This window comes from Peromyscus leucopus, chromosome 5 (genome assembly GCF_004664715.2).
Source record: "Peromyscus leucopus breed LL Stock chromosome 5, UCI_PerLeu_2.1, whole genome shotgun sequence".
Classification (NCBI taxonomy): domain Eukaryota; kingdom Metazoa; phylum Chordata; class Mammalia; order Rodentia; family Cricetidae; genus Peromyscus; species Peromyscus leucopus.
Genome location: NC_051067.1, coordinates 110,771,301 through 110,795,584, shown reverse-complemented (window position 1 = coordinate 110,795,584; position 24,284 = coordinate 110,771,301). Strand labels below are relative to the sequence as shown.

General features: G+C 52.3%; 1 protein-coding gene across 1 annotated transcript in view; it reads right to left on the bottom strand.

The window, feature by feature from the left end:
* Positions 1-24,284, bottom strand: part of Zfhx3 (zinc finger homeobox 3) — a 170,735-nt gene that overhangs the window by 40,422 nt on the left and 106,029 nt on the right. Inside the window, 1 exon segment of the mRNA XM_028889219.2 lies at positions 5,136-5,246. Within this exon segment, the coding sequence (XP_028745052.1) occupies positions 5,136-5,246 (111 nt within the window).

The window sequence follows — 24,284 nt, the reverse complement described above, 5'->3', positions numbered from 1 at the left end:
TTCTCTGTGTAAGCTTTGCGCCTTTCCTGGAACTCACTCTGTAGCCAGGCTGGCCTCGAACTCACAGAGATCCGCCTGCCTCTGCCTCCCGAGTGCTGGGATTGAAGGCGTGCGCCACCACCGCCTGGCAGTAACTAATATTCTTGGAGGTCTATACTACCCTTCAGCAATGCCTCCTCTGAATGAACATCTACAGTTCCAGAATTTGAAGTTCTGGGATTTGGTTCAACCTGCTATTTTACAGGTCTGGAAACTGAAGGTCAAAGACCTAAAGGCAGGCATGGGGATGAAGAACCGTGGCTTCTGACACCTGCTCACCCAATGCTTTCCACAACCCATGACCTAAGGGCAGGCATGGACACGAAGAACTGTGGCTTCTGACACCTGCTACCTAGTGCTTTCCTCAATCCATGTTTCCTCTTAGCACATATCTTATTTTGTCTCTATGTATCTGACTGAATTAAAAAAGGGGGAGGGGGAAGAAGGGAGGGAAGGTAGCAGGGGGAGGGGCTAGAGGAGGAGAAGGCGGCGGCCCCTTCCACTCTGTGACAGATTCCGTTTTGGGGCATTAAGTCCCCTATACTACAGCATCTCTATTTATTCAGAGCTGTAAACAACAGAGAAATGGGCGGGCTGGCAAGAGATTTCACCAGGATGTGCCTGACCTGCTTTTTTTTTTATCTCCCCCAAACTCAGTAACTGGAAAGGCTGTGGTTCCGCAGGAATTATTCATATGCGGCAAGAGCCGTGCACTATACATTTATGTTAAACATGTCAAATCCGATTGAAATCATGCCTGCCAGCACCATAGTCCATAAACACACTTTCCCCTCCTGGTCGCCCATTAATACCTCCTCTAATAGCAATCTCCCATAGATTCAAATCATGGATGCTCCGCTGCGCTAATTGCTCCTCCATGTTAGGTGAGCATCATGGATTTAAAAAGGTCCCTTTGGGCCCTTTCTCCAGAAAAGAGAAAGCACTCAACTGCATTTCTAACAGAAAATTTAACAAAAATATACACGGGTGCACCAGTCAGATATTTTTCAGAGCATCACCATGCCTCTGTTTTGGGCTGAGCTGGTGCTCCGCCCCCTTTTTCGAGGCACTAGCATCCCCTGGTCATCCTGTCTCAAGTCCCCTCGGCCAGACTCTGGCGCTCTGTGGCTAGAGACTATGGTGGCTAGAGCCTTTCAATAACCATCTCACTATGGTTCTTTGCCAACAGTTCAATCTTGTCCCCTAATTATTGGTGATAAAGCACCACATTAATTGTATATCACTTAATTTATAGCAATTAATGATTGACTTGGCTAATCACAGCATTAATCACTCTTCAATGGGGGACGCTGGGGGCTCTTCAATCTCAAACGCTCACACTCAAACCCACTCCGGCGAACGACAGCAAGAGGTCATGTTCAAGTTTCAAAGGCGAAAACCACAGAGTTGGACAGTGGAAATGGCAGTCCATTAGCAGACGCTCGACTTCCAAGAGCCTTCCCATGCCTTCCTGCCCCACCCCACCCCCACTGGCCTGCGTGTTGACTCAACACGACCCTGCTTGTCAATGGCTTGTAGATGTGCTCAGCACCACACGGCCCACGGGTGCTAGGGCTGGTGGTGTTACTTGACCATTTTTCACAGAAAGGACACTCCAGGCATCCAAAACTAAGTGCCCCGGCCAACCGCTACTCAAGAGTTAATGGCCTTCCTAACTTCACACCCAGAGCCCATTCCACGTCAACAACCTGCTTCCACTGAAGTTGGTTTTATCTAGTGTGTGCACACTAAGCACACAAACGTGTCAAGGTGCATGTGTGGGGGTCAGAGCTGGTTTTCTCCTTCTGCTGTGTGTGTGTGTGGGGTTGTCCAGGGATGGGACTCAGGTCAGCAGGCTTACTTGGCAAGCGCTTACCTGCTGAGCCGTTTCGCTGGCCTCGGCACGCTCCGGTCATCGTGAACACGCTGGTGCTACCTGTGTTGCCATTCCCCCCCCCCCCCCCCCCGTACAATTTTGGGATCCACTCCTTATCCTCGGGTCCCAGAGGTCAACCAGATCAAGTGCTTAGACGAAGACGCCATTCCCGGGGAAGGTGGCAGGGCATGCTGCTAAGGGTGGCTTCTGTCCTAAGTCCGGGAGAGCAGCGTTCGGTTCTCAGTCTGCCTGTGTACCTTCTGTACCCTGCCTGAGCTTATTCAGCAGAAGCTTCCTAGCCTGCAAAATGGCGGAAGTGGGAGGGTGGCTGTCTATACGCTCTTTCATAGAGGAGGGTGAGAATCAGCAACAGAACAAAGTAACTAAGGTCTTCTTCAAGATTATCCATTTCTACACAAACCCCCAAACGACATAATCAATAGCTAGGAAAAAAAGTGCCAATTATCCAGACCCATTTGAAATATTAATTTGCATCAGCAGCAGCCACTGATCATCACAACAAATTGTGAAATCATTGTTTACTTGTTTGCGGGGAGGAAGCAGTCCCCATCACGCTTAATCAGATCGCAACAGCTCAATTTAGGGAACAAACCAAAGATATGTAGATTTTATTTTTAAATTACTATTTTTTTTTTTAACAAAATACTAGGTATCCAAAAAGAAGGCTTCAGAAAGGTTGCTGGTACCTGTATCCATTCCCAGAGCAAACTAGCCCCAAGTGTGTCAAGAAGGCCCTACCATTACAAACTCAGGTGCCACGGCCAGAGCTACGCTTCAGGTCAGAGGAGGGCCATTTGAAGGGGTCGGCAAGGAGGCCCACCTTCTTCCTTTACTTCTAGGCACCTGGTAAGATGTACCCCTGAGATGCTGTTTCCTCTCTGTCTTCTGGAGGGAAAGAGCAAGAGGGGGGCCCCCCCGCTGCGTGGATGAATGCATACCGGAGAGCCTTGTTATGGACATGAGTTTGACGGCCTTTTAGTGGCCTCCTGGTTGCTGAGGATGTCCATTGGCATGAAGACGGAAGACGGTACTCACTCTGAATCATCAATGCCGAACCAGTTTCGACTGAACTGCCCTCGACAAAGCCTGCCCTACACAGGTTGCACGGGTGTGGCAAAGCACATGCCGAGCCAGCAGTGCAGGGTGTCGCACACAGTAGGGACTTTGCAAGCAGCCATCCTTCCATAATGTCTTCAGCACCCACATGGGATGCAAGCAACATACACACCGGATATCGGTGACCAGACCCAGCTAAACTCCTGTGTGCTCCTCCTGCTAACTTTTCAAAATTCCAAGAAGCCACCATGGCGGGGCGTTGGTTTCATAATCAAATGGAGAAGGCTAAGAGAGTCAGCTAGCTACTGGTTTCCCTCAGGCTTCCTGACTTGACTAGTTAACACACTCAGGACACAGAGCTTACCACATGCCTGGCCTTGTTCTGAGCTTCCTGTATTAAGGCAGCAGGATGCTGGACACTGTACTTAACCTCTATCTCATTAAATATGAAGGCACAGAGAAGCTAAGAGGCTAAGCACTGTCACCCAGCAAATGGCAGGGTCATGCTGACACAGGTGACCTTGAAGGTCATCGGGGCCTTCAGAGTGTGTCAGTGAAATGTGCTCCCTTGGGGCACACGATGCTTGGTGGCCGTCCACACTGTCTGTATCTCTCACCTTAACCGTTTAGTAAAAACTAGGGACTCAGTAAAGCCAAGGTAACACGGTTAGAAACACCCCTCCCCACATCCAAGGGGGCCTTGTGCCCGATGACTACCCCTTCCTCCCTGGCTCTCCCTCACAGACCCTCCCAAGGCATCTGACACGGCCCCTCAGTGATAGATGTAGCAAGGTCAAACTGGAAACACCACAGAGCCTACTTCAAAGGAGGACTCTGAGCCACGTGGACAGTGAAATCTACCTGGCGCGGCCCTCTGCTCAGTCGGCGCCCCATCCTTTGCTCCCAGGAATTAGTGAACCCCGTGGCACATCCCCTGCCCGTGCCTGTCCTCCTTGCTACCTGGACACCTCCCACACTGTACTTTTCTAGGCCACACAGCCCTGATTTCTGCAGGCTCATCAGAGGCAGGACTTCTCAGCCTTCAGTCATTCCACGCTCTCCTCTGGCCTCTCTCCAAGATTCTGTATCTTGTTTAAATAATGAAGGCCAACCCCTAACCCTCTATATGATTTAAGAACAGTCTTGCCTAGCAAAGTAACAAAGGCCTAACTAATACAGACTCTAGAAGGTAAATATTTTCTTTAAAAAAAAAAAAAAAAAAATCAAGGAATTCTAATACTGAGCATGGCATTAAGAATTAGAGGTTGACCAAACAGAATAATTTCTGTTGCTTGTCACAGCATTTCCTGTTAGCGTTGTGGTGGTGTCTGTGAGACTTATCTGCCCAGTAAATCCTCTCAGAAATGCCTCGGCTCCTCCTCCAAACCCCAGCCTTCCTTCTGTCTCGGCTCTCCTCTCCTCAGGACAGAGATCCTGTCATCTTGAGAAATGGCCGTTCTCTTCTCTCGGCACTGGCTTTTCCAGAAATAGCACTTCCTGCCCTGGCTTCTGCAATTTGTTCAGCTTTTGCTAAAATGTCCCCCTGCCAGACTACACCACTGTCCCCCTGCGGACGCTGGCCGTGGGCAAGGGGAATGCTGGGAAGAGTCCGCAGGCCCAGCTCAGGTCCCCAGGTGCAGAACAATGTCCACCCTTCACTGCCTCTGGTAACCTTGAGGCTGAGAATCAGGGGTGACCTCAACCAAGGTCCATGTGACAAACGTCTTTGATGGGTCTTCAACAGAAGAAGGAGGACAAGAACAAGGCAACAGCGCTGAGCGGCTGCCCAAGAAACGGGACCTCAAAACTTCAGAACCTGGTGCTCAATAAGAAGGGTGCTTTAAAAAAGAATAGGAAAAGAGAGAGAAAAACAGGGTATGAGGATGTTTGCCTTTAACCCTGGCAGAGGCAGGTGGATCTCTGCCAGTTCAAGGCTAGCCTGGTCTTTATAGTGCGTGAGATCCTGTCTCCAAACAGAAAGAAAAAGTGGGGGGAGAGGGGACCTAGTAAAACTCCCTCTGGCAAGCCCAGGTCCAGCATCCTTCTGGAAGAGGGGGTGAAGGGTGGTGGGTCTGCTCCCAGAGTGCCAGCGCCATTTCTCCCAGGGAGAAGGCCTGGGGCCGAGGACGGCCATGCACACTACCTGCCCGCTTGCTCTGCCCCTCCTCGCCGCTGCCGCTCCCCTGGTCTTTGGCCAGCTCCTCTGGGTCAGCAGGTGCTTCACTGGGTCCTTCGGCATCTTCAACGGCTTCTTCTGCAAGATGGGAAAAGCAGAGATGTCAAGGATGAGAGCTGGGAAGGAGAGGAAGGACTCCCAGCCACCCCACGCCCCAGGCCCAAGAGTTACCAACCACAAAACACAGATGTCAGGGACTCTGCCCTTCCTGTCTTCCTAGTGGCCCAGAGAGGCTGAGCGTCTGGGGACAGAGTGGCAGGGAGGCTCTGAACAGTACTAGATGTGTGACTGTTAGGTCCTTCCAGACAGGCTCTGAGTGCCTCGCCTGAGCTCTCTCCAAGTGAAGCCGTCACTTAACTCGGGCTGGAGACGGGATCAGACCCAGAGGCCAAGTCCTCACTGGCCTGGCAGTGTCTACACACATGCCAGGGGACAACAGAGTTCCTGGAGTCACTTACAGTCTCAAGAGTCACAGAACATCGGTGATAGGTTTTAGTGGTATAAGAAATTCTAGAAGCCAGAAGGGAGAGGCAAAGGGGTAAAATCATACAGCGGAAGCGCTGCATCCCAAACTAGGCCAGCTAGGAAGAGGAATGGCTGCCCAAGCTGAGGAGAAGAAAGACGCTGTGGTGCTGAGGTGGGGGTTAGTCCTCTGTTCTCCTGAGCCGCTGGGTCACCAGCCAAAGCATGCATTTAAAGAGAGGAAGAAGAGGGCTGGCAGGATGGCTCGGCACGCTGCGAACCTGGTGGACTGAGTTTGAGTCCCAGAGTCTCTGGAAAGACAGGAGGAGAGAACCAGCCCCACGAGTTGTTCCCTAACCTCCAGACATGTGCCTTGGCACAGGCAACCATGTGAGTACATCACACACACACACAACACACAGACAGACAGACACACACACACACACACACACACACACACACACACACACACCTCGTTTTTTAAAGACTAAAGCAAACACTCAAGTTGAAAAGCTCTCTATGTGACGAGGAAACTGGTGTGCACCTCCCCGGGTTCAGAAGAGTGAGAACACACACTCCTACCCCATCACAAGAAGCCCAGACCAGACTCAGCCAGAGCCAAGACCAGGATAACAGTCTAGATCCCAGGACTGAGGTTCTAGCCAACACCATCATCGGATTCTCCAAACACAAGCCTGCTTTTTCGGTTGTGTTTTGGAGACAAGGTCTCACACTGTGGCCTAGGCTGGCCTCGAACCTACCTTTACGTAATTCAGGTGTTACACCCCTTGACCTCTCCAAACTAACCTCTAAATTCTCTCCCACAGATGGAGTAAAACAGTCATAGTAAATTGATCTTTAGGGGTTTCCAAAACACTCAAGGCCAGAAGGATTATTCTAGAATTGTGTTTTCTTAAGTCTTGTAGAAAAATGATAGAGTACTGACGGCTAGCAAAGTGAACTCCAAGGATGAAGAACGCTCTTCCTTCCTTACCAACAGCAGAGAGCCCCAGAGGCAACTCCACGGGTCCTGCTTACTCAATGTGACCTCGGGGCTCTCTCTCTGTTTCCTGTGGGTCTTTGTTGGCTCACTGAACAGCAAAGTTAACAGTCTCCTGACCTCACTCTTAGTTCGAACAGACAAAAATCAGGCATTCACGGCTTGACATTCATTAGATATACCACTCAATATCAAAACCATACAGTCTTGCAGAGGAAGAACAATGCTTAAACATGAGAAGGGTGAAACCAGTAAGTTGTACCAAAGACACACGTGCCATCTAATGTCCAGGGAGAATGTTCTCTGTACATGTTAGGCTTTTGATAAGATGGTTATAAAATTCATCTTATAGCCAACATTAAATTGTGCATATGCACACTAGCTAGGTATCTTAAATATGTGCCGTGGCACAAATCACCTGCAGGACTGATAAAGTAACTACATGGGAGAGGGCAGAGCTGGCTCAGTGGGCACGTCTCTCTGGCACACACACACACACCCATCATCACCTCAGATGGAAATAGCTGGGCTCCTACAATCAACAGCTCCCCCTACGGTGATGAACCAGGCACCAAGGCATCTCTCAGCAGAGGCGGTAAAACCTACTGTGCCACCAAAGCCAAGGCCAGCATCTGCAGCTAGCTACCAGGGCAGAGTTCAAAACCATCACCCGGGACCGGTGCCAGGGCTTTGGAGCTGTCCAAGCAATGCCATCCAGGAGACAGAGGCTGTGAAGTGTGAGCTTCATGGAAGCAAGAATATGTGAGGAACATGATCCCTCGCTCTGAGCCCACCTAGGCCATGCCTGCCTTCCTTGCTTGCTCCATGCCAATAGAAAACAAAGGTGGCAGCCGGGCGGTGGTGGCGCACGCCTTTAATCCCAGCACTCGAGAGGCAGAGCCAGGCGAATCTCTGTGAGTTCGATGCCAGCCTGGGCTACCAAGTGAGTCCCAGGAAAGGCGCAAAGCTACACAGAGAAACCATGTCTCGAAAAACCAAACAAAAAAAAAAAAAAAAGAAAGAAAAGAAAACAAAGGTGGCTATGTTTCAAGAAGGGGGGGGAATAAACTAAAGAGGTTACTTTACTTCAGGAGGTTGTGTTGTTATTATTATTATTATTATTATTAATCTTGATTTTTCTTCGAGGTGTAAATCCATTCTTAAGTTTCTGGGCTTTGTTTTATCGTCTGTGACTTATACATTAAGAGAATGCTATATGTGTACTCTAGGAAGAATGGTTAAGGAACTTATGAACAAGTCAGATCCTTTTACAGGGGATCAGTGTCCTCACCCCAGTTTAAAACAACAGCACAACAACAAAACCCCAGGTCCCCTTTAGCCAAATAGGAGTCTCTGCAGTTCCACCTGTGACCTACAGGTGTCGCCCTCTGCATGGCAAGGCCCAGGAGGGGCAGCTGGCTAGGAAGCAGACAAGTCTGAGCTGCCTAACCTGAGCATGTGGAAATAATATACGGCTCCAAGTGAATGGTCTAGTCCTGGGGAAATAAAATAGAACATTCATAAGCAGTTACACCATCTGCCTTTATACCATCATCATCATCAACAGCGAGAGGGGGTAAGGGCTCTTTAAGATGGATGAAAGCCCAGGCTGACACTAACCGGAAAACCGAAAACCGTGAGAGCTGAATACCAAACAAGGTATAGAGAAAACGATTAAAAAACAGGGCTACAAACTGCAAATCCATCTGGACAGTTTGGGCTTATGATGCTTCGCAGACAGGGTGTGTGTGTCTCCACTGGTCCCACATGTGTCACGCAAGCCCTCTCACCAACCCACAGGGAAGGGTGGGCCACTCTCCTGGCCCCTGGACACGTGTGGTGGCCAGGGGTGCAGCCGCCTCTGGATCTGAACCAGAGCCCGCCCACGCCAGCTGGGGCTGCCTGCTAGCTCCTGTCCTCTTCCGGGCTGCACATCAGATGCCCACATCGGATACCCACGTGCTGACAGAGTGCGGAACGGAGGGGCAGCCTTTCCCCCACCCCCAGATCATTCCGACCCTGTGCGGTGGCAACCCGCCGGGGTCATCACAGAAGCCACGTTTTCTGTTTTCCTTTCTGCAGTATCAGCTGCCGCCAGACAGACGGTGGGAACAACCCGGGACGCCTCGGGCTGGCGATGGGTTTTATCTGGAAAATCCTGTCCTTCGCTCGGAGGAATAGGTTGTCTTCCTCCAACCAACACTCTCAACAGCCACCACGCCGCCCTCAGAGCTCAAGCAGACACAACACACCTGGTTTTAAGGAAATGGTACGTCACATCCTCACTGGAGCACAGCAGGAGTGCTTTCTCAAGGGTGTGGCGGGGCCTGGGAAGGTCACCCTCACCACCGTCCCAGTCCTCAGAAGAGGGTAGCAAAGCCCGAGGCCCCCCAGACAATCCTGGTTTAAAAAGATACCCGAGGAGGAGCCTCTCAAATGCAGCAGGAGCCGGGCTCCGTGGTCATGCCCCACTGTGGTCCTCCAGTTAGCGTACCCTCCCGTCTGTCCACATCTTCAGTGTGGAAGGCGAACTTTGTTTTTTTACCTGCATCTCAGGCTGGCCTCAGACTTGCTGTGTAGTGGAGGTTAACCTGGATTATATAGTCCCCTGCCTCCACGTCCCAAGTGCTGGGACTGTGAACACGATGGAACCAAGGGCTCCATGCCTGGCAGGCAAGCGCTCCATCAGCAGGAGCTCCGCCATGGCCCAGAAATGGAAGGAAATCTTGAAAACTAACATGGTCTTCTAGTAGGGCCCTCTGCCTTTCACTGCCACATAAAACATGGCCGGGGGCCTCTGAGCAATCTAAAAATCTATCTTGTTTGGTTTGGTTTTTCCGAGACAGGGTTTCTCTGTGTAGCCCTGGCTGTCCTGGAACTCTGTAGACCAGGCTGTCCTCGAACTCACAGAGATCCGCCTGGCTCTGCCTCCCGAGTGCTGGGATTAAAGGTGTGTGCCACCACCAGCCGGCAAGAAACCTATATTTTTACTACCCCCCCCTTTTTTTTTAACAACTCCCCGGCCACCCTTCTTACGGCCGAGCCATCCCAGCCTGCTCCTAAGCTCTCACTCCTGGTGAGAGGCCGAGTCGGGCTTGTTGCAAAATCCCTGCAAATAGACAGACCCTAAAGGAAGCAGTTTAGAGCTTTGAGAGGAGGGACCCCAGACCTAGAAAAATCTCCCACACATTGCTCTCCCCAGGCCCTGACAATCAACCTCCTGATCAAGGTGACTACAAGATCCTCCTGTGATTTCTCCAGAGGGAGACTGTGTGTGTCAGCTGCCTTTCCCTTGGGGATTTTAAGAGTTTCGTGAACAACCTGGAGGCTGGTGGTGTGGAAGGGGTGCAAGGCGGAAGCCAAGCCCAGAAAACAGCATCATTACCAGGTCTGCGTTCTACCACAGCAAGGCTCCCCAGACACGTCTCCTACGAAAGCATTCCCGTTTTTTTTGTTTTTTTTTTTAAAGGTACCGTTTCCCCCCAAATAATGGGTCGAGTGACGTGTCCACTGGGGGTATTTTACACATCGCTTACAGGCTTGAAGGAAAGGGGAGTCAATCAATGATTAAGACTAATCCCTCTGTTCCTACCTCTTAACAGGATAATGTAGATTAATTCAAACCTGACAAAGCCCCCACAGTGCCTCGATATGATAGAAATTTGGAAATTCTCCTAAGAATCAGGGTGTCTGTACCCAAGGCTCTCACACGAATGTGTTACTTAAATAACACACCAATCTGTGATCCCCGAAGAATGAAATTGTTCATTCCCTTTTATGGGGGCGGGGGGAGGGGGGGATGCTTGGGAGGGTGGAGGGGATAAAGTGCGTTTGCCTGTCGGCAGGCTCAAGAGCTGAGAAACATTAGCTGTCATGAACCACAATCAAATCAGGTTTGAAATATTTAGCAGTGGCTTGGAAAATGCGACGGCGAGCCTCTGACAGGCGAGGTGTGCAGACGCCCGCTTTCCATTATAATGGAAATATCAGGCCTGTTCTGAATATGTATAACCCAGAAAAATGTATTGATTTTTCATTCGGCATTAAAAAAAATGAAATAGCCTGCAGCTGTCAAAAGCCTTTTGTTAAAAGCCCATCCCTTCCTGGAATGAGGTTTACCAGAAACAAGTTTTAATTGTATATGGGACCTCTTCTCTGAAAAACAAAATAACCAATCTGCTTACTTTGAAGGTAGGGTCAAAGCTCTGCCTTTCTCCTGTCTGCCACCTAATTAGCCCAAGGAACGACCACCTAGGCAGGTGGGAAGCGCCGCACACTCTGACCAGCGGAAGTGACGCAGAGGGTGGCAGTCACCAGGACAGTTGGCTGGTGTCTCTGTGGCGGGCAGCAGGAGGGACTTGAGCGACACTGTGTCCTCCTGTCCCTCGTCCTTGGGTGGAGGCCCTGGACTCACATGCTATAATGCCCACCCCCGCCCATCGCTTCTGCTCTTTCAGCCTTGGTTGGCACAATGGCAAGGCGAGGGCACAGCCTGGTGTGTCCAATCCTCTTGGCATTCTCTTGCCGGTGGGAAACCTCTACTGGGTACAGGGCATCATGCAAAGCGCACGTGCTTTATTTTGCAAACGAGGTCAAATGCGCAGCATAAAAGATGACCACTTGGCTTCAAAGAAAATCGCAGTGTTAAAATTCTGATATACAACAGAAACTTGTACCAGGCTGCAATGGGCAACGCTGGCCGACGGACATCTGTTCTGTCCTCAGCTTGTTAATTCTAGTCCTTGTCTCCTCCCCCCAATCTAGTGGTGATGACACAGCAAACTACAGCCACAAGGGTGGAGCAGAAAACGACGTCATTCTCCCTCCTGGACACGTTGGCGTCTTCCCTGAAAGGTGACCAAAGAAGACATGACCAGTAGGTGACTCTCCGAGCCCCTGGCCTGTGTCTGTAGTGCACAGTCACCCTCTGATCCTAGAGAGGCTACCGAGCAACACTCCCGAACGTGGCCTCTTCCCTGATGACTCAGGGGCCTCCTTCCATCCCCAACAATCTGTCAGGAAGCTGCCTGAGGGGCTGCAATGAGGTATTCTGGGTAATAATTCCGCCACTCCATGAATGTTCCCTGGAAACCAATTGGCCTGCCCACCACAATACAAATCCTTGTTTTCACATCTCTTGTCCTCAGCCTCTCAGCAAAGGGGTACACATCCTCACCCCCACATGGAGAGCGGGGCGTTTACACATCTACCCGGCAGTACTTACCTGAGGGTTGTTGTTGTTGTTGTTTTTTAACTGCTGAACAACTTTGTTTGATTTTGTACTCCTTACAGATTCATCAAGGAAAATACCAGCGGGGGTGGGTGTGGGTGGGAGGGGTGGGGGAGCCCTGGAGGGAGAACACTACCCTAGCCCTGGCAGGAAAGCCTAAAGGCAGAGCCAAAAAGCGGCAGAAGGGGGCGCCCTCTCCAGGGCACCACTGCCTTGACCGTTCCTCACGCCCTCTGCCCGCAGGGAGAACTGTCAGGACTCGGCCTAGTATTCCTCCGCATCATTTTCTCACCTTGGAGGTTGAAAAAAAGTAAAGAAAAAAGAGACTAGTCAAACTAATGACACGTTGTTTATACAAAACCACCTTCTCGGAGATGACGTTTATAAACACATTCCAGCCCACCAGAAGCCAGGAGGACATGGACAGGAAAGGGCCGGGGAGAACACGAATGGGATCGGCCGTGTGCCCACTCTCCGGTGAGAGGCTTCTTCTCCTGTGGGTCTTTGACGTGACTGTTTAACTTAGCAATTCTCTGCTCTGTGCAGGGCTCATTCAGCCAAGACACCTGGGGGCCACACCTGGAGTTTCTGGATGCCACTTGAAAGGCTTAGGTGGCTTAGGTATAGGGCGACCACCCTCCCAGAGGCCTCTCAGAAAAGCTCTGTGGAAGGTGGACGATGAAGGAATCCAGCCTCCTCGCCACCGCCCCCACCCCCGCCCCCACCCCCGCCGACCTGCCTTTTGGCATCGGGCTGGAAGAATCAACACTTGGAAGGCAACTCTGGGTGTTATTAAAAATGACTAATTGGGGGATAGAGACCATTTATGCTTTTGTATATCTGAAGATCCTGCCGCTGTTTACAGAAGCGAGAAAAATGGGGATTGTGCAGCAAGAAGCATCCTGGGGAGGCTCCCCTCCTCGCCTTCGAGCTGACTGCACTGAAGCAGCCACGGGACAGAGTCCTCGTGGGCCCGGAGCCCACGGCCTTGCAGAGAAAATTCCCCTCGCGGAGCTGTCCCTTCTGCGGGAGCAACACTGAACCGAGTGAAGAATGCTGCCATTGTGTGGCCAGGACGAGCCCTGCCATTTTTCCTCCCCCAGGCAAGGCCACTTGGTCATTTGAACTGTTTGTCAAAACCACACTAGAATTAAGGGGGTGGGTGGGGGTCAAGAGAGGAGAAAAAGGGAGGAAATGCCGGGAGCCTGCGCGGCACCGGGTCCCATTTATCTGCGGGCTCAGCGAAAGCACCTGGGGCTGCCCCCTGCAGAATCCCAGAAAGGATGAAAGCGGATGTGCGGGGACAAAGCACACCGAACCGATGTGCTGCGGACTCGCCTGGTGGCTATTCACCGGGAAGGTTTCAAAAAAATAAAATAACTAAGAGGTGTGAGTTCCAGTTTGTAAAATACCAGCCCAGCTCTGAAATGCTCTCCGAACGTACAGTAAATAAGAAGCCCGGCTCCAGCCCAGAACTCCGGAGGAAACTGAGTTCAGCGGAGATTAGTTCCCTGGGCTCTCTACATCCAGGGCTTCTTCTTCCTGGCTGTGGCTGCTACTTTCACACATGAAATGTAAAAAAAAAAAAGGCAAATTCCCTGAGCATGTTTGTAGCGGAGCGTGATGTGATTGTGTTGTCATTTATGGGAAATAATCGCAGACCCATCTCTCCCTTTCCCCCCATTTTCCAGTCCAAATAACCATGAAAAATTACACTTCAATGTCAGTGCCACGACAAAGGAGAGGCACTTTCTGGGAGCTCAGTGGATTTGCAGGGTTTTTGGTTTTGCTTTTTGCTTTTCTCCTTTCTTTGGGGGGAAAAAAACTTAAAAAACAAAAAACAAACAACAACAACAACAACAAAAAACAACCTACCTACCTACCCCTTCAGTCATACTTTGTTTAAAAATGTGATCTAACAAATGCATTTTGACACGTATCTTTCTCTTGCTCTCCTTTCTTTTAAATGGCAACTTGCACAGTTTAACCTCACACCAAACTGGAATACTCTGGAAAGTAGGGGCAGGCAAAACAGAAGGTCCTTGATACCAAGAGAGGTGCCCCTCTCCAGGCAGTCAAAAATAAAGTCACTGGGAGAAGACACTGATTCCAGCTCAGCATGCTACTTGGGAAGAGAGGGCAGAGGCAGGGGGTTGCCAGTCTGTAGGACATAGCATCAAGAAGGAAGGGTCCCTGGAGCTGAGGGAGAGATGAAGGTCTAGATGGAAGGGGGGGGGAGGACTTCACTTCATTCATCAGACACCAACCAAATCATTTCACAGACTTGAACACATCATCCATAAAGTTTGGGGGGGGGGGCGGGTGTCAAAATGAGGAGTGCACAGCCGCAGGAGGGATGCAGATAGGGAGCCTCGTGGATGGGTACCAGTTCCTTCCTGCCTGCCCCCTCTGCAGAAAGGGACATTTTTCAACAGAAAAGATCTGCCTGAAAGCTTTTTAACATTCCAGGTGTGAGGCCTGGGCAGTCCCCACAGCATCTGTCTTTCAATAACACCCTGCTTCAAATAAACACTGCCAAGCCTCCATGGTTGACGGGGAGAAGACAAGATAGATAAACACACATGAGTGATAGAGTAAATTAAAGTGTGCGCGCGCACACACATACACATACATCGCCCCCTCCCCAACGTTTTCCATTATAGAAGACTAGCGTGGCCTTCAGAGTCAAAACTGACTTACTGGAGAGAGCTAGCTTGTACTTAATGCAGAAAGGCGGGGCTGGGGGGTGGAGGGTAGGGGTGGGGGGTAGGGATGCCTGTAAGCATACTCAGGCATCTGTGTCCAAATGAAGGTGTGTGGGAAATGAACAGGATGTACCAGAAATGATATTAAAGGCAGGTGATTAGAACCTAATGGGCATACGCAAAAACCTTGAGGGATGGCTCTCATGACGGGAACAGCGGCGATGATGGATGCCACACGTACAGGAACCAGAGCACGGCGAGGGAGGGCGGGAGAGCTGCCGTGCAGACCCAGCGTGTTTACAGGACCAGGGAAGGCACGAGCTGACAACGTCCAAGTGAATTATGGACTTTTTAAAAAGCAAATGAAGAGAGCAAAAGTAACAGGTAAACATTTTGTTTCCGACCACTGAGACAAATAGTACAAAATGGAGAAAAACAGAACCCTGACTGCAGATGCCTGAGCCACAGGGCACACAGATGACAGACCTGGATGCGACGCCCAGCTTGGTTGTCACCTTACTCTCAAGTCCATCGTGCCTGAGGAGTCTAACCCTTCAGAAAGCAGCTTGACCCCCATGAAGTGAAGAACTCAGACGAAAACACTGGTTCCCTTCCACCAGCGGATGGCAGAGCAGCGAGGGACTGTCAGTGAGCTGCTTCTGCAGGATCATAAGCCACTCACATGGACAGCCGGTAAAACAAGCTGATTCATAAAAACAGAGCACAAACAAAGGCTCACACTTGCCAAACCAAATCTGACAGAACAGAAATCGGGCCAACTTCAGTGGGATTTCACCCAGAGAAACACTGGCGACACTCACTGCTCCTCCTTGGGGCAGACCCAAGTGTGTGCAGAGGAGGCCCACGCATTGGCGAGGCACCACATGACACAACGCAACAACGCCAGACCCTGGAGGTAACCTACAACAGACCCCTCCATCTCCAAGCACCTGGAGAACCTTCAAAGAATTGTAACAAGCAAGCAAAGAGGCCAGCTCTGGAAGGAGATCTTATGGTCAGCTCTGACATTCGAAGACACACTGCCATGTATGAAGTCAAAACCGAGGTCATCTCTCGAACCATCAAGTCTCTAGTCCGAAGCAGAGAGGCGATACGGGAGCAACAGGTTTCGGTTGGTTGACAATTCCTAAGAGAGTTGAAGGGAAGCAGGAATCTGAGGGGCAGGGCAAAGTCAAATGTTTTCTGGCTCAAGCGCATTCCTGCACTAATGGGGACAAGCGGATGGGATGCCTAGACTGTCGTCACTGATATGGCAGCTTCTGCCGTTCTTCTGTGCCAATGGGAGAAAGAAAATTCCTGGCTCCCCCTGTGGAGGAACTTTGAAAGCCATACCAGTAGTTCTACCCGAAGTCTGTCTTTGTTTTGCTTTGAATTTGGATCCTATACAATAAAACAGTAATTTTCTGGGATGTAACAAAGTGCTAATCCATATCCCTTTCACAGAGATGTTAACCCACAGCAGCTCCTCCTCTAGTCTCCGGGAGGTACTGTGTTTTAAACCAAGCCTTAAGATTCTGTTCATCATCCAAGGGGGGAAAAAAAGGTTCTGTCCATCTACTTTGGTTTTCCTCTTGGAAGAGCTGAGGAGACCTAACGGCAGGCTAGGCATGCTTGAAAAGCAATGGTTTCCATTCCCTGTCCCTGGTGTACACAGCACTACATCATCTCAAAGCACAGTGACACGAGCGATCATCAATCACAGCAAACACTACAATCGATGGTGGCCCAAACCGAGGCTTACATGTGCTACACCGGCGGGGTCATTGGAAGACTGGACCCTTGACACCAAAGACCAAGCACAGCCATGAGGCGGGAGATGACTTGGGTAGAAAAGTACAGTTTTATGACAAAGAACTGGTACTTAATACAGGTATAACCCATCTATGGAGGTTTGTAGCACCAAATTACATTAAATTTGGGGTGTCGAGAACCTTCTCTGTAAGCAATGGAACAGGGAAAATGTTCTAGAACTCTACTAACAGGGAAACCCTTCACACAGGATCCTCCCCACTTTTTCCAAGTGCGAGATAGATCCTTAGCACACAGAGAGCAAGGGACAGAGACCACAGGGCAATCAAAGGTTTTGTTTCACTGTCTGGCATGGCCTTGTAGGAAGTGGGGGAAATAAAACCAGCCGAACGCTCAATGCGGTATCGGTGATGTCGGCGCCCAATGAAGCAGACAGATGAAGTGAATCCCCCACCCCTTATCAAGTACCACCTCTCAGTACAAAGGTGTGTGGGGGGATTGGATAATAATCAGTGAGGGAGAAAAACAGAGCAGAGTATGTTAAAATGAAGACTATGGGTCTAGAGAGAGCACGGTGGTTGAGACTACTTGCTGCTCTTACAGATGATTGATTGGGGTTTGGCCCCCAGTACCCTACCTGGTGGCTCACAACTGCCTCAGTACACATATATACATGCAGACAAACACTCATACATGTAAAATAAAAGCACATCTCCCCCCCCCAAATTACATATATGCTATGATAGAGACAACGCACTGGTTTCTCTCCAAAGGGGGCTAACCTATGAACTGACTCAGCTACGAAGTTTGCTCAAGAACTTCGGTGAAAAGTCGGAAACAGGAAATAGCCTGAGAGAAGAGGAGACACTGGGCCTTGGAAAAAGGCTGTGGGAAGAATGCAGACAGCTGAGAAGGTGAAAACTGCTGCCCAGCTGCAGGACTATGTATGTCAAGTTTAGGTAGCCACATTTGAGGTAGAGCAAACACCAGAGGTTTTCTTTCACATTTAGAACATTCAAAAAGGGTAAGGAAGCAGGGGGGTCCAAACAAGGAGACAGCACGTGTTGTTCAAGTGGAAGACCCTACGGAGGGGAAAGGGCTGTTTGCAGAAACCTGGTCACCCAAGGGCTCTGCGCTTGTTCAAAGGAATTTGGTTGGAGGAAGTGACCTTGAGAGCCTTCCTTTTACAGACTAAGAGATGGATGGGCCGTGAGGGAGCACACAGGAGGAGGGAACACATGGGAGGCGGAGGGGGGGGGCAGAGGGGGGTAGTACTCAAGCCAAGCAAAGGTCATGTGACCAAGCAAGGGGGCTGGCCACCTTGTTCCCTCCTCAAAGGCTGCCGCAGGGGACAGAGAGCCTCAAGTTGGCGCTGCAGCTGTTCTAAGCAATACCCGACTCTTCTCAATTTTTTGGCATAAAAGACACGCAAGAATAAGAAGCAAGCGTACCAGAAACAGAACCAAAAGCCCGCGCTCAAAAACAGAACTGGCCCCTAACATCCCAGACACCTGTTTCTAGGCAAACGGTACACTGCTCACTCCCTGCCCGGTGGTAAAACGGCAGCCCAGCTAGAACCACCAGGCTCAAAGCCAGGGCAAAGGGCACGGATGTGCTTTCTCTCTCTGCCCACCTCTCTTTCTCCTGTCTCCTTCCGGCTCTCTTCTGGAAGGGTAGAGCCCAGGAACATTCTAGATCGGGGCCGAGTCCGAGGCGTTGGTGACAGGACGGCTGTCACAGGCCCGAGGCCCAGCCACAGAGAGCTAGCAGAAGCCACGTAATTGCTTTCTCCCTTCCACTAATAAGCTTTCAGCAGGGGAAGAATTCAGCTTCCTGTAGTCAACAGACCCTTTTTTCCCTGCCTCTCCTCACTCCAAATAATCTAAAGTGACTGCAATTTCAGCCCTGCCTCTCCGGCATTCAGCTCCACCGGCTGGGGTCAGAAGGTGTCAAGTGAGGGCCCTGCCTCTTCTCTTCTCCTCTGCCTGCACGCCACCCATGCGTCTATGTCACTGAGGCAACCTTCCTCCCTGGCCCGGCCATTATGTGGGCAGCGCATGGGCTCTACACTCTAGGAGATGTCTCTCATGGCCCAGACAGCGCTGGAGGGAAATCTCTAGGCGGTAAACTAAGCAGCTGATTCGCAATGGCCCATCTCAGATATTGGTGGGTGACCTAGGCTGCTGGTTTTACAAAATGCACGGTAGTGAGATGGCCGTGTGTGTTCAAGTGGGTGGCTGCTCGTGGGGTTTTTGGTTTAGTTTTTTATGAAAATGGTTTCCACTCCTAAATTCTTTTGTGTGTCTGCTTTTGTGGGACGGGGTGGTGGTGTGCGTGTGCGTGCGTGTGTGCGTGCGTGCGTGCGTGCGTGTGTGTGTGTGTGTGTGTGTGTGTGTGTATGTGTGTGTGTGGAGACCAAAGCCACTGTCTGATATCTTCCTCAGTTGCTATTTTTCAAGACATAGTCTCTCCCTGAAGTCAGAGCTCACCCTCAGGCTAGACTGACTGGCTGGCTGGCTGTAGAGACCTTCCTGCCTCTGCCTCCCCAGCTCCAGGAACAGAGGTACGTGCCTCTCGGCGCCTTTCTTTAATACGGTTTTTTACGTGGGTGCTGGGGACCGGAGCTCGGGTTTCCATGGCGAGCACTTTACCCACGGAGCCACGCCCCAGCCCTCAGTCTCTAAATCCTTTTCTGAAGACCGTGTTAAGTACTCCTGTGGTCAGTCTTCCCACGCTGAGCTCCTTGTTGCATCAGCTGTGAGTGGGTGGATGACCGGGACAACTGCCCTGCTCATTCCTTGCCTCGTTTCCAAACACAACTTAAGCAGGGCTGCAGCGGCGCTTCCCCTCTGTGGCTTCACACAGAGAGATGGAAAGAGCGACAGAGGACAGAGGTGTGGGGAACCAAGATGGAGGCCACGGTGGACGCCTGCCCTGCGAATGCATGGCAAGAGGGCCATGTGCAGACACACAAGGCTTCCTCCGGGAGACACAGCACCAAGCGGGAGACACAGGCAGGGCCGCGGACCTCGGCGCCCTTCTCCTGGCCACTGTACCCAGGGTCTGTGCAGGCTGGAAAGGGGAGGGAAAAGAGGACCTGTATCTGTACCCACAAAAACACCTGCACCGCAGCCCAACATGTGCAAACTTGTGCTGCGCGCCCTCACTCCCGGCTGCAGGCGGGCCTGTGATGGGAATTTATTTCCCTCAATTACGAGCTCTTGTCTCCAGTCTCAGTTCATCAGCATGGTGCGGCCGGCCGAGTCAATGAAAGGCTCCACAATGAAGTCATCACATGCGCGGGGATGTCCGCTGGGCCGGCAGGGCTGCAGCCACACCCAGACAGGACAAGCCACGTAGGCGCTCCACCTTGCCCCACGCTGGTGACCCCACACACTCCCCCCCACACACACACACCCATCCATGGCGCCTTGCGCTCCTGGGGTCATTTTCTCTGACCTGATCACAAACGCCTTCACTGCAAAGTGAGAACACAGGCTGCTGGCCGAGTCGAGTGGGGGTGATCAGAATGACTGCGGATGTTCTCTGTTTTCACCGCGACCATGAGAACCAGTCCCACGCCCAGCAAGGCGACGTACGCTTTACTCAGTACCCGACCGTGGAAGTGACAGTAACACAGCACCCACTTGGCTCAAGTCACAGCATCAGCAGTCCCATTCCACGGATGAGGAAACTGAGGCTGAGAGAGGCTGAATGACTGACTGGTGGAGGGTCACAGGCTGGGGGCTGACAGGGCTGACGCCAGGGGACAAGTTTCTAGAGGTTATTTTTCCAGCCACCACTGTGAGCTTCCCAGGAGAGCTTTCCGCTGTCGTCTGCCCATTGGTCTGCCCGTTGGCTGTCCAGGGGCCTGAGGCACCTACCGTGTGTGGGCATGGAAACTCCAGCTGTGAACAGGACACGAGGCAGGGGCAGCTGCTGTGCAGGGGAGGTGGGGGAGAGTAAGGCCACTAAGAGAGGGGCGAGAAAAGACGAGGGACAGTGACAAAGCTGGGCGAGGGACAAAGGGAAGCCAGGGAGGCTGAGGGAGGGGGCCGGGTGAGTCCAGACCTGTGCGGCCATGGTGGGAGCCGGGGAGGCTGGCCTGTCATGCGGGAAGCACAGGGGTCCTGGAAGGGCTAGCCAGCTACAGGAGCGGGGACTGAAGACAAGGGTCACAGAGGTCCTGGAGGCCAACCCTGCAAGGTCTTGTTGGCCACCGCAGGGCTGGCACACACCAGGCACTTCTGAAGAGGCTGGCACAGCATGTCCTCCCACGGGCCCACACGACCTCGGACCTAGCTAGCACGGCATCTGGCCTTGGTTGTCGCCCTCTCCTGCCTGCACAGCAGAGGACTGTCCGTGGGGTGGGGATTGGGGGGGGGGGGGGTCGGGCGCGGCATTCTGCATGTGCATTCACAAGGTGGCCCTGAGAGGGAGTTCCCACAGAACGGCCACTGTAGGCCTACAAATGTGTGCGTGCGTGTGCGTGCGCGTGTGCGCGTGCGTGTGTGTGCACTGTGTGCGTGTGTGTGCACGTGTGTGTGTGTGTGCGCGCGTGCATTCGTGTGTGCGTGTGCACATGAGTGTGTGTGTGTGTGTGTGTGTGTGTGTGTGTGTGTGTGTGTGTGCGTGTGACAAAGCTGGCTCCGCGGTGAAGAACGGCACGGGGAGGGGTTCCACCACACACCCCTTGCCATGTGCCATGCCGCGGCGCTGGGACAGCAGCTTGACACCCCGTGAGCCGGAGGCGGTCACGGTGAACGCCAGGCTCCAACGCAAGCCACCAGAGCAGCCGGGAGGGAAACGCCAGGGGTGGAAGGCCTCGGGATGGCAGCAGGGGACGGTGATGGCACCAGTCAGCTCCGGTGACGGGTCCTTTTGTGTGTCCCTTCCCTAAAGCCACAGCGCCTGTGACGTAACGGGAGCCTCTACCAACTCTCTACACTCAGGGCACTCGGGGACATGCAACGCAAACTGGTGGCTGGGGGGGGGGGGGAGGGGAGGACGGACGGACAGACTGTATTTTCTCAGATCTGTGCTGGTGTGGCTATCTATACGTCTGCTCGGCTCACTGCACCGAGGAGGTGCCTCCCCTAGCGACCCACAATCCTCTCTGCGGCTGGCTCCACAGGCCTCCCTCTTCCATGCCTTAGGGCTGCGGCTGGCTAGCCATAGCCAGGCTTGGTAGAAGGAGAATGCACTCCGCCCTCACTATCCTCAAGCCGTGTGGGGCCCTCATCGGGGCCGGCCAGCTTACTGTTGCTCTAGCCAAGACGGGAGCTGAGGTGGATCCGGGCCAGGCTGGGGTTAGGGAGGTGAGAGGCAGGTAAGAGAGACCACCACCTTTCGGAGCCCTTTTTCCAGGTCTGTCAGGGCTGGAACGAGGGCAGGGAGACAGGGCCGCCAGCCAGGGCAGGAGAGGGAAGGCATGCCTCCGGGGCGGGGGGGTAAGAGATGGGGCAAAGGGGGAGCGGCCAGAGGGGGGGGCCTGGAGGAACAGGAAGCAAAATGGGGCCAAATCCATCCCAGCTTAAAAGAAGGGCTAATGTGGGTTTCCTCATTGAGCAAAAGCCAGAGGAGGAGGCTGGCCAAGGCCAGGCTCCACCCCCTCCATTTCATTTCATCCAAACTGTGTTTGGGGAAGGGGCCAGGACAATTATTGGAGCTCTAACTTGGCTGCTTCCTTTTACAGTACATTTCCCAGAATAAACTACCCCAAGACTTCATCCATCTCCAAAAAAGGCAACCGCTAAAAATCCTTCTGTCCGGGGCCCTTACACCACACGGGCACAGTCACCCTCCCCTTCTGGACTTTTGGGGCTGGGGAGCAGAGGAGGCCAAGGGGCCACTGCTTAGGTCTGGCTCTAATCGCTCTGGCCGATGCTCTGCGGTGGGGGGGGGCTGATCCCCACACTGAGCAGTTAGGAACTTCCCAAATCATTAACCTTTCTCGGAGTGCATTGTACAGGGAGGTGCCCCCTCCGCAGCCTATTCAGGAGCCCTATTGATCCACCGCACACTCGGTGCCTTCAAAGTTGTTTATGATCAATATGCAAATTGCTCATGGCATTGATCTAGTATTAATTTTCAATTAGGGAATCCACAAGGGGTCTCTGAGGGTCAATACCTAACAATGCACAGGAAGCTCCGCTGCAGAGAGCCGGGGCCTGATGCTGCTAAAAGCTTCCCTGAGCCACCTCCTCCTGGTGCCAGGCCCTCTGAGCTGTCACTGGTGCTTGGCTCCTTGGGTCCCCCTCCTAAGGCAGACCCCCTTCGCTCTGCAACCTCTCGGGCTGGATTCGTGGCTGCTGCCCTGGGCCGCCACCACCACCTCCGGCCAGTGCCAAAGGACCGCTTTCTAGCCTGCCAGGGCTCTGTCCTGACATCCGCCCTTCTGAGCTGATGCCCCCAGACATGCCTCCTCGGGTCCCCGGCTCCCCGTGCCACACCCTGCCCAGACCACTCTCTCCCCCGGCTCCCCAACCACACATACCTTCTTCCTCCCTCTCTCCCCTCTCCCTTGTTCCTGCTTAGTCACGGAACGTCACCTTGGCACGCTGCCACGGCTGGAGCTGGCGAGCTGCACAGTCCCCAGAAATCTCAGGCAGTCAGGCAGAGCCGCCAGGCTGCCAGGTTATGCTTGGCAGACACCCACCCCACTGATGTCATCTCAGAACACCAGGGGAAGGGAAAGGGGCCCCGGCTTCAAGTCCACTGCTTCTCCTTCCTTTCCTCCAGCAGAATTTTTTCTTCCTAATGAAACATGGGGGTTGGGGGAAGGTTAATTACTTCACCAACCTCGTTCATGGTTCCCAGAAGAGGCCATGGCCCACTCTCCGGGAGCACAGGGTAATGCCTGTGAGCTTCGGATTGGGGCGTCCCCAGGGAGAGCATGCCTAGCTGGGACCAGAGTGACCTGGGGACTCGGCCATTCTATTCCACCCCTAACAGCCCCTTAGAGACCCTTGTGGGAAGGCTGTTCAGCCGAAGGGCTGGAAGAAAAACTCAGAACCAGTCCCCTCCACAGGTGTGGGCTCTGCTGCACACAGTGTTGGGGCTCAGCAAGCTGCCAGAGTCACCTCTGCAGGGGACTGGACTACCATGCCTACTCTCTCCATCTGGAACGCTCTCCAGAGGGCCACCACCTCTTCCATGGAGCTTCCTGAACACCCAAACCTTGCCACACGGGTAGTCATCTGCCCACTGTCTGTGATGCCACTCATTGGGCTAATCTGTGTGAGTTAGCTGGCCGGGCTAATTGGTTTATGGATAACATTAATTACCATGTTGCTCATTAATGGATGAAATCTTTATTGGTGCCATTGATCAGCAGACTTGTTTAGCTGGCCTCCTAACCAATGGCGGATGTAACAAGCTCTATTATTGGCATATCAATTAATGCAATCAATTCCTGGCCAGCGGCTGCCATTCGGTTTCCTACTTGTCCAGGGATAGGAGACAGAACCATGTCTGGCATGCCTATACTTGAGGTCCCCAGCTGTCTACCGAAGCCCCGGCTGGTCTGGTCTGGGCACTATTCAGGGCTCACCTAACAACAACAAAGTTTTTTACCCCCTGCACTTGCATTTGAAACCCATCTTCCTACATTCTAGGGATGACAGAAGTATTTTGTCCTGTCAGGAGACATAAGCCAGAAGGAGGTGTGGAGAGACTGCTATAGCGAACGGAAGGACTAGGAAAGTAGGGTGTGTCTAGATAAGGGACCAGCAGAAGGGTCTGATCCCTAGGCTGGAACCTGGCAACCATAGGGCCAGCATGAAAGCACCAAGTCCCGGGCCCCTCGAGGGTTCTGTCCTAGGGTGCTGGCCTCTTCAAGCCTGTCATACCTGCTGTCCACATCCACTCATCTCCAGAGACAACAGGCCTGGATGAAAAAATTAGCACCTACATCTTACAACCTGAGCTCTGGTATAGAAAAGGACTTA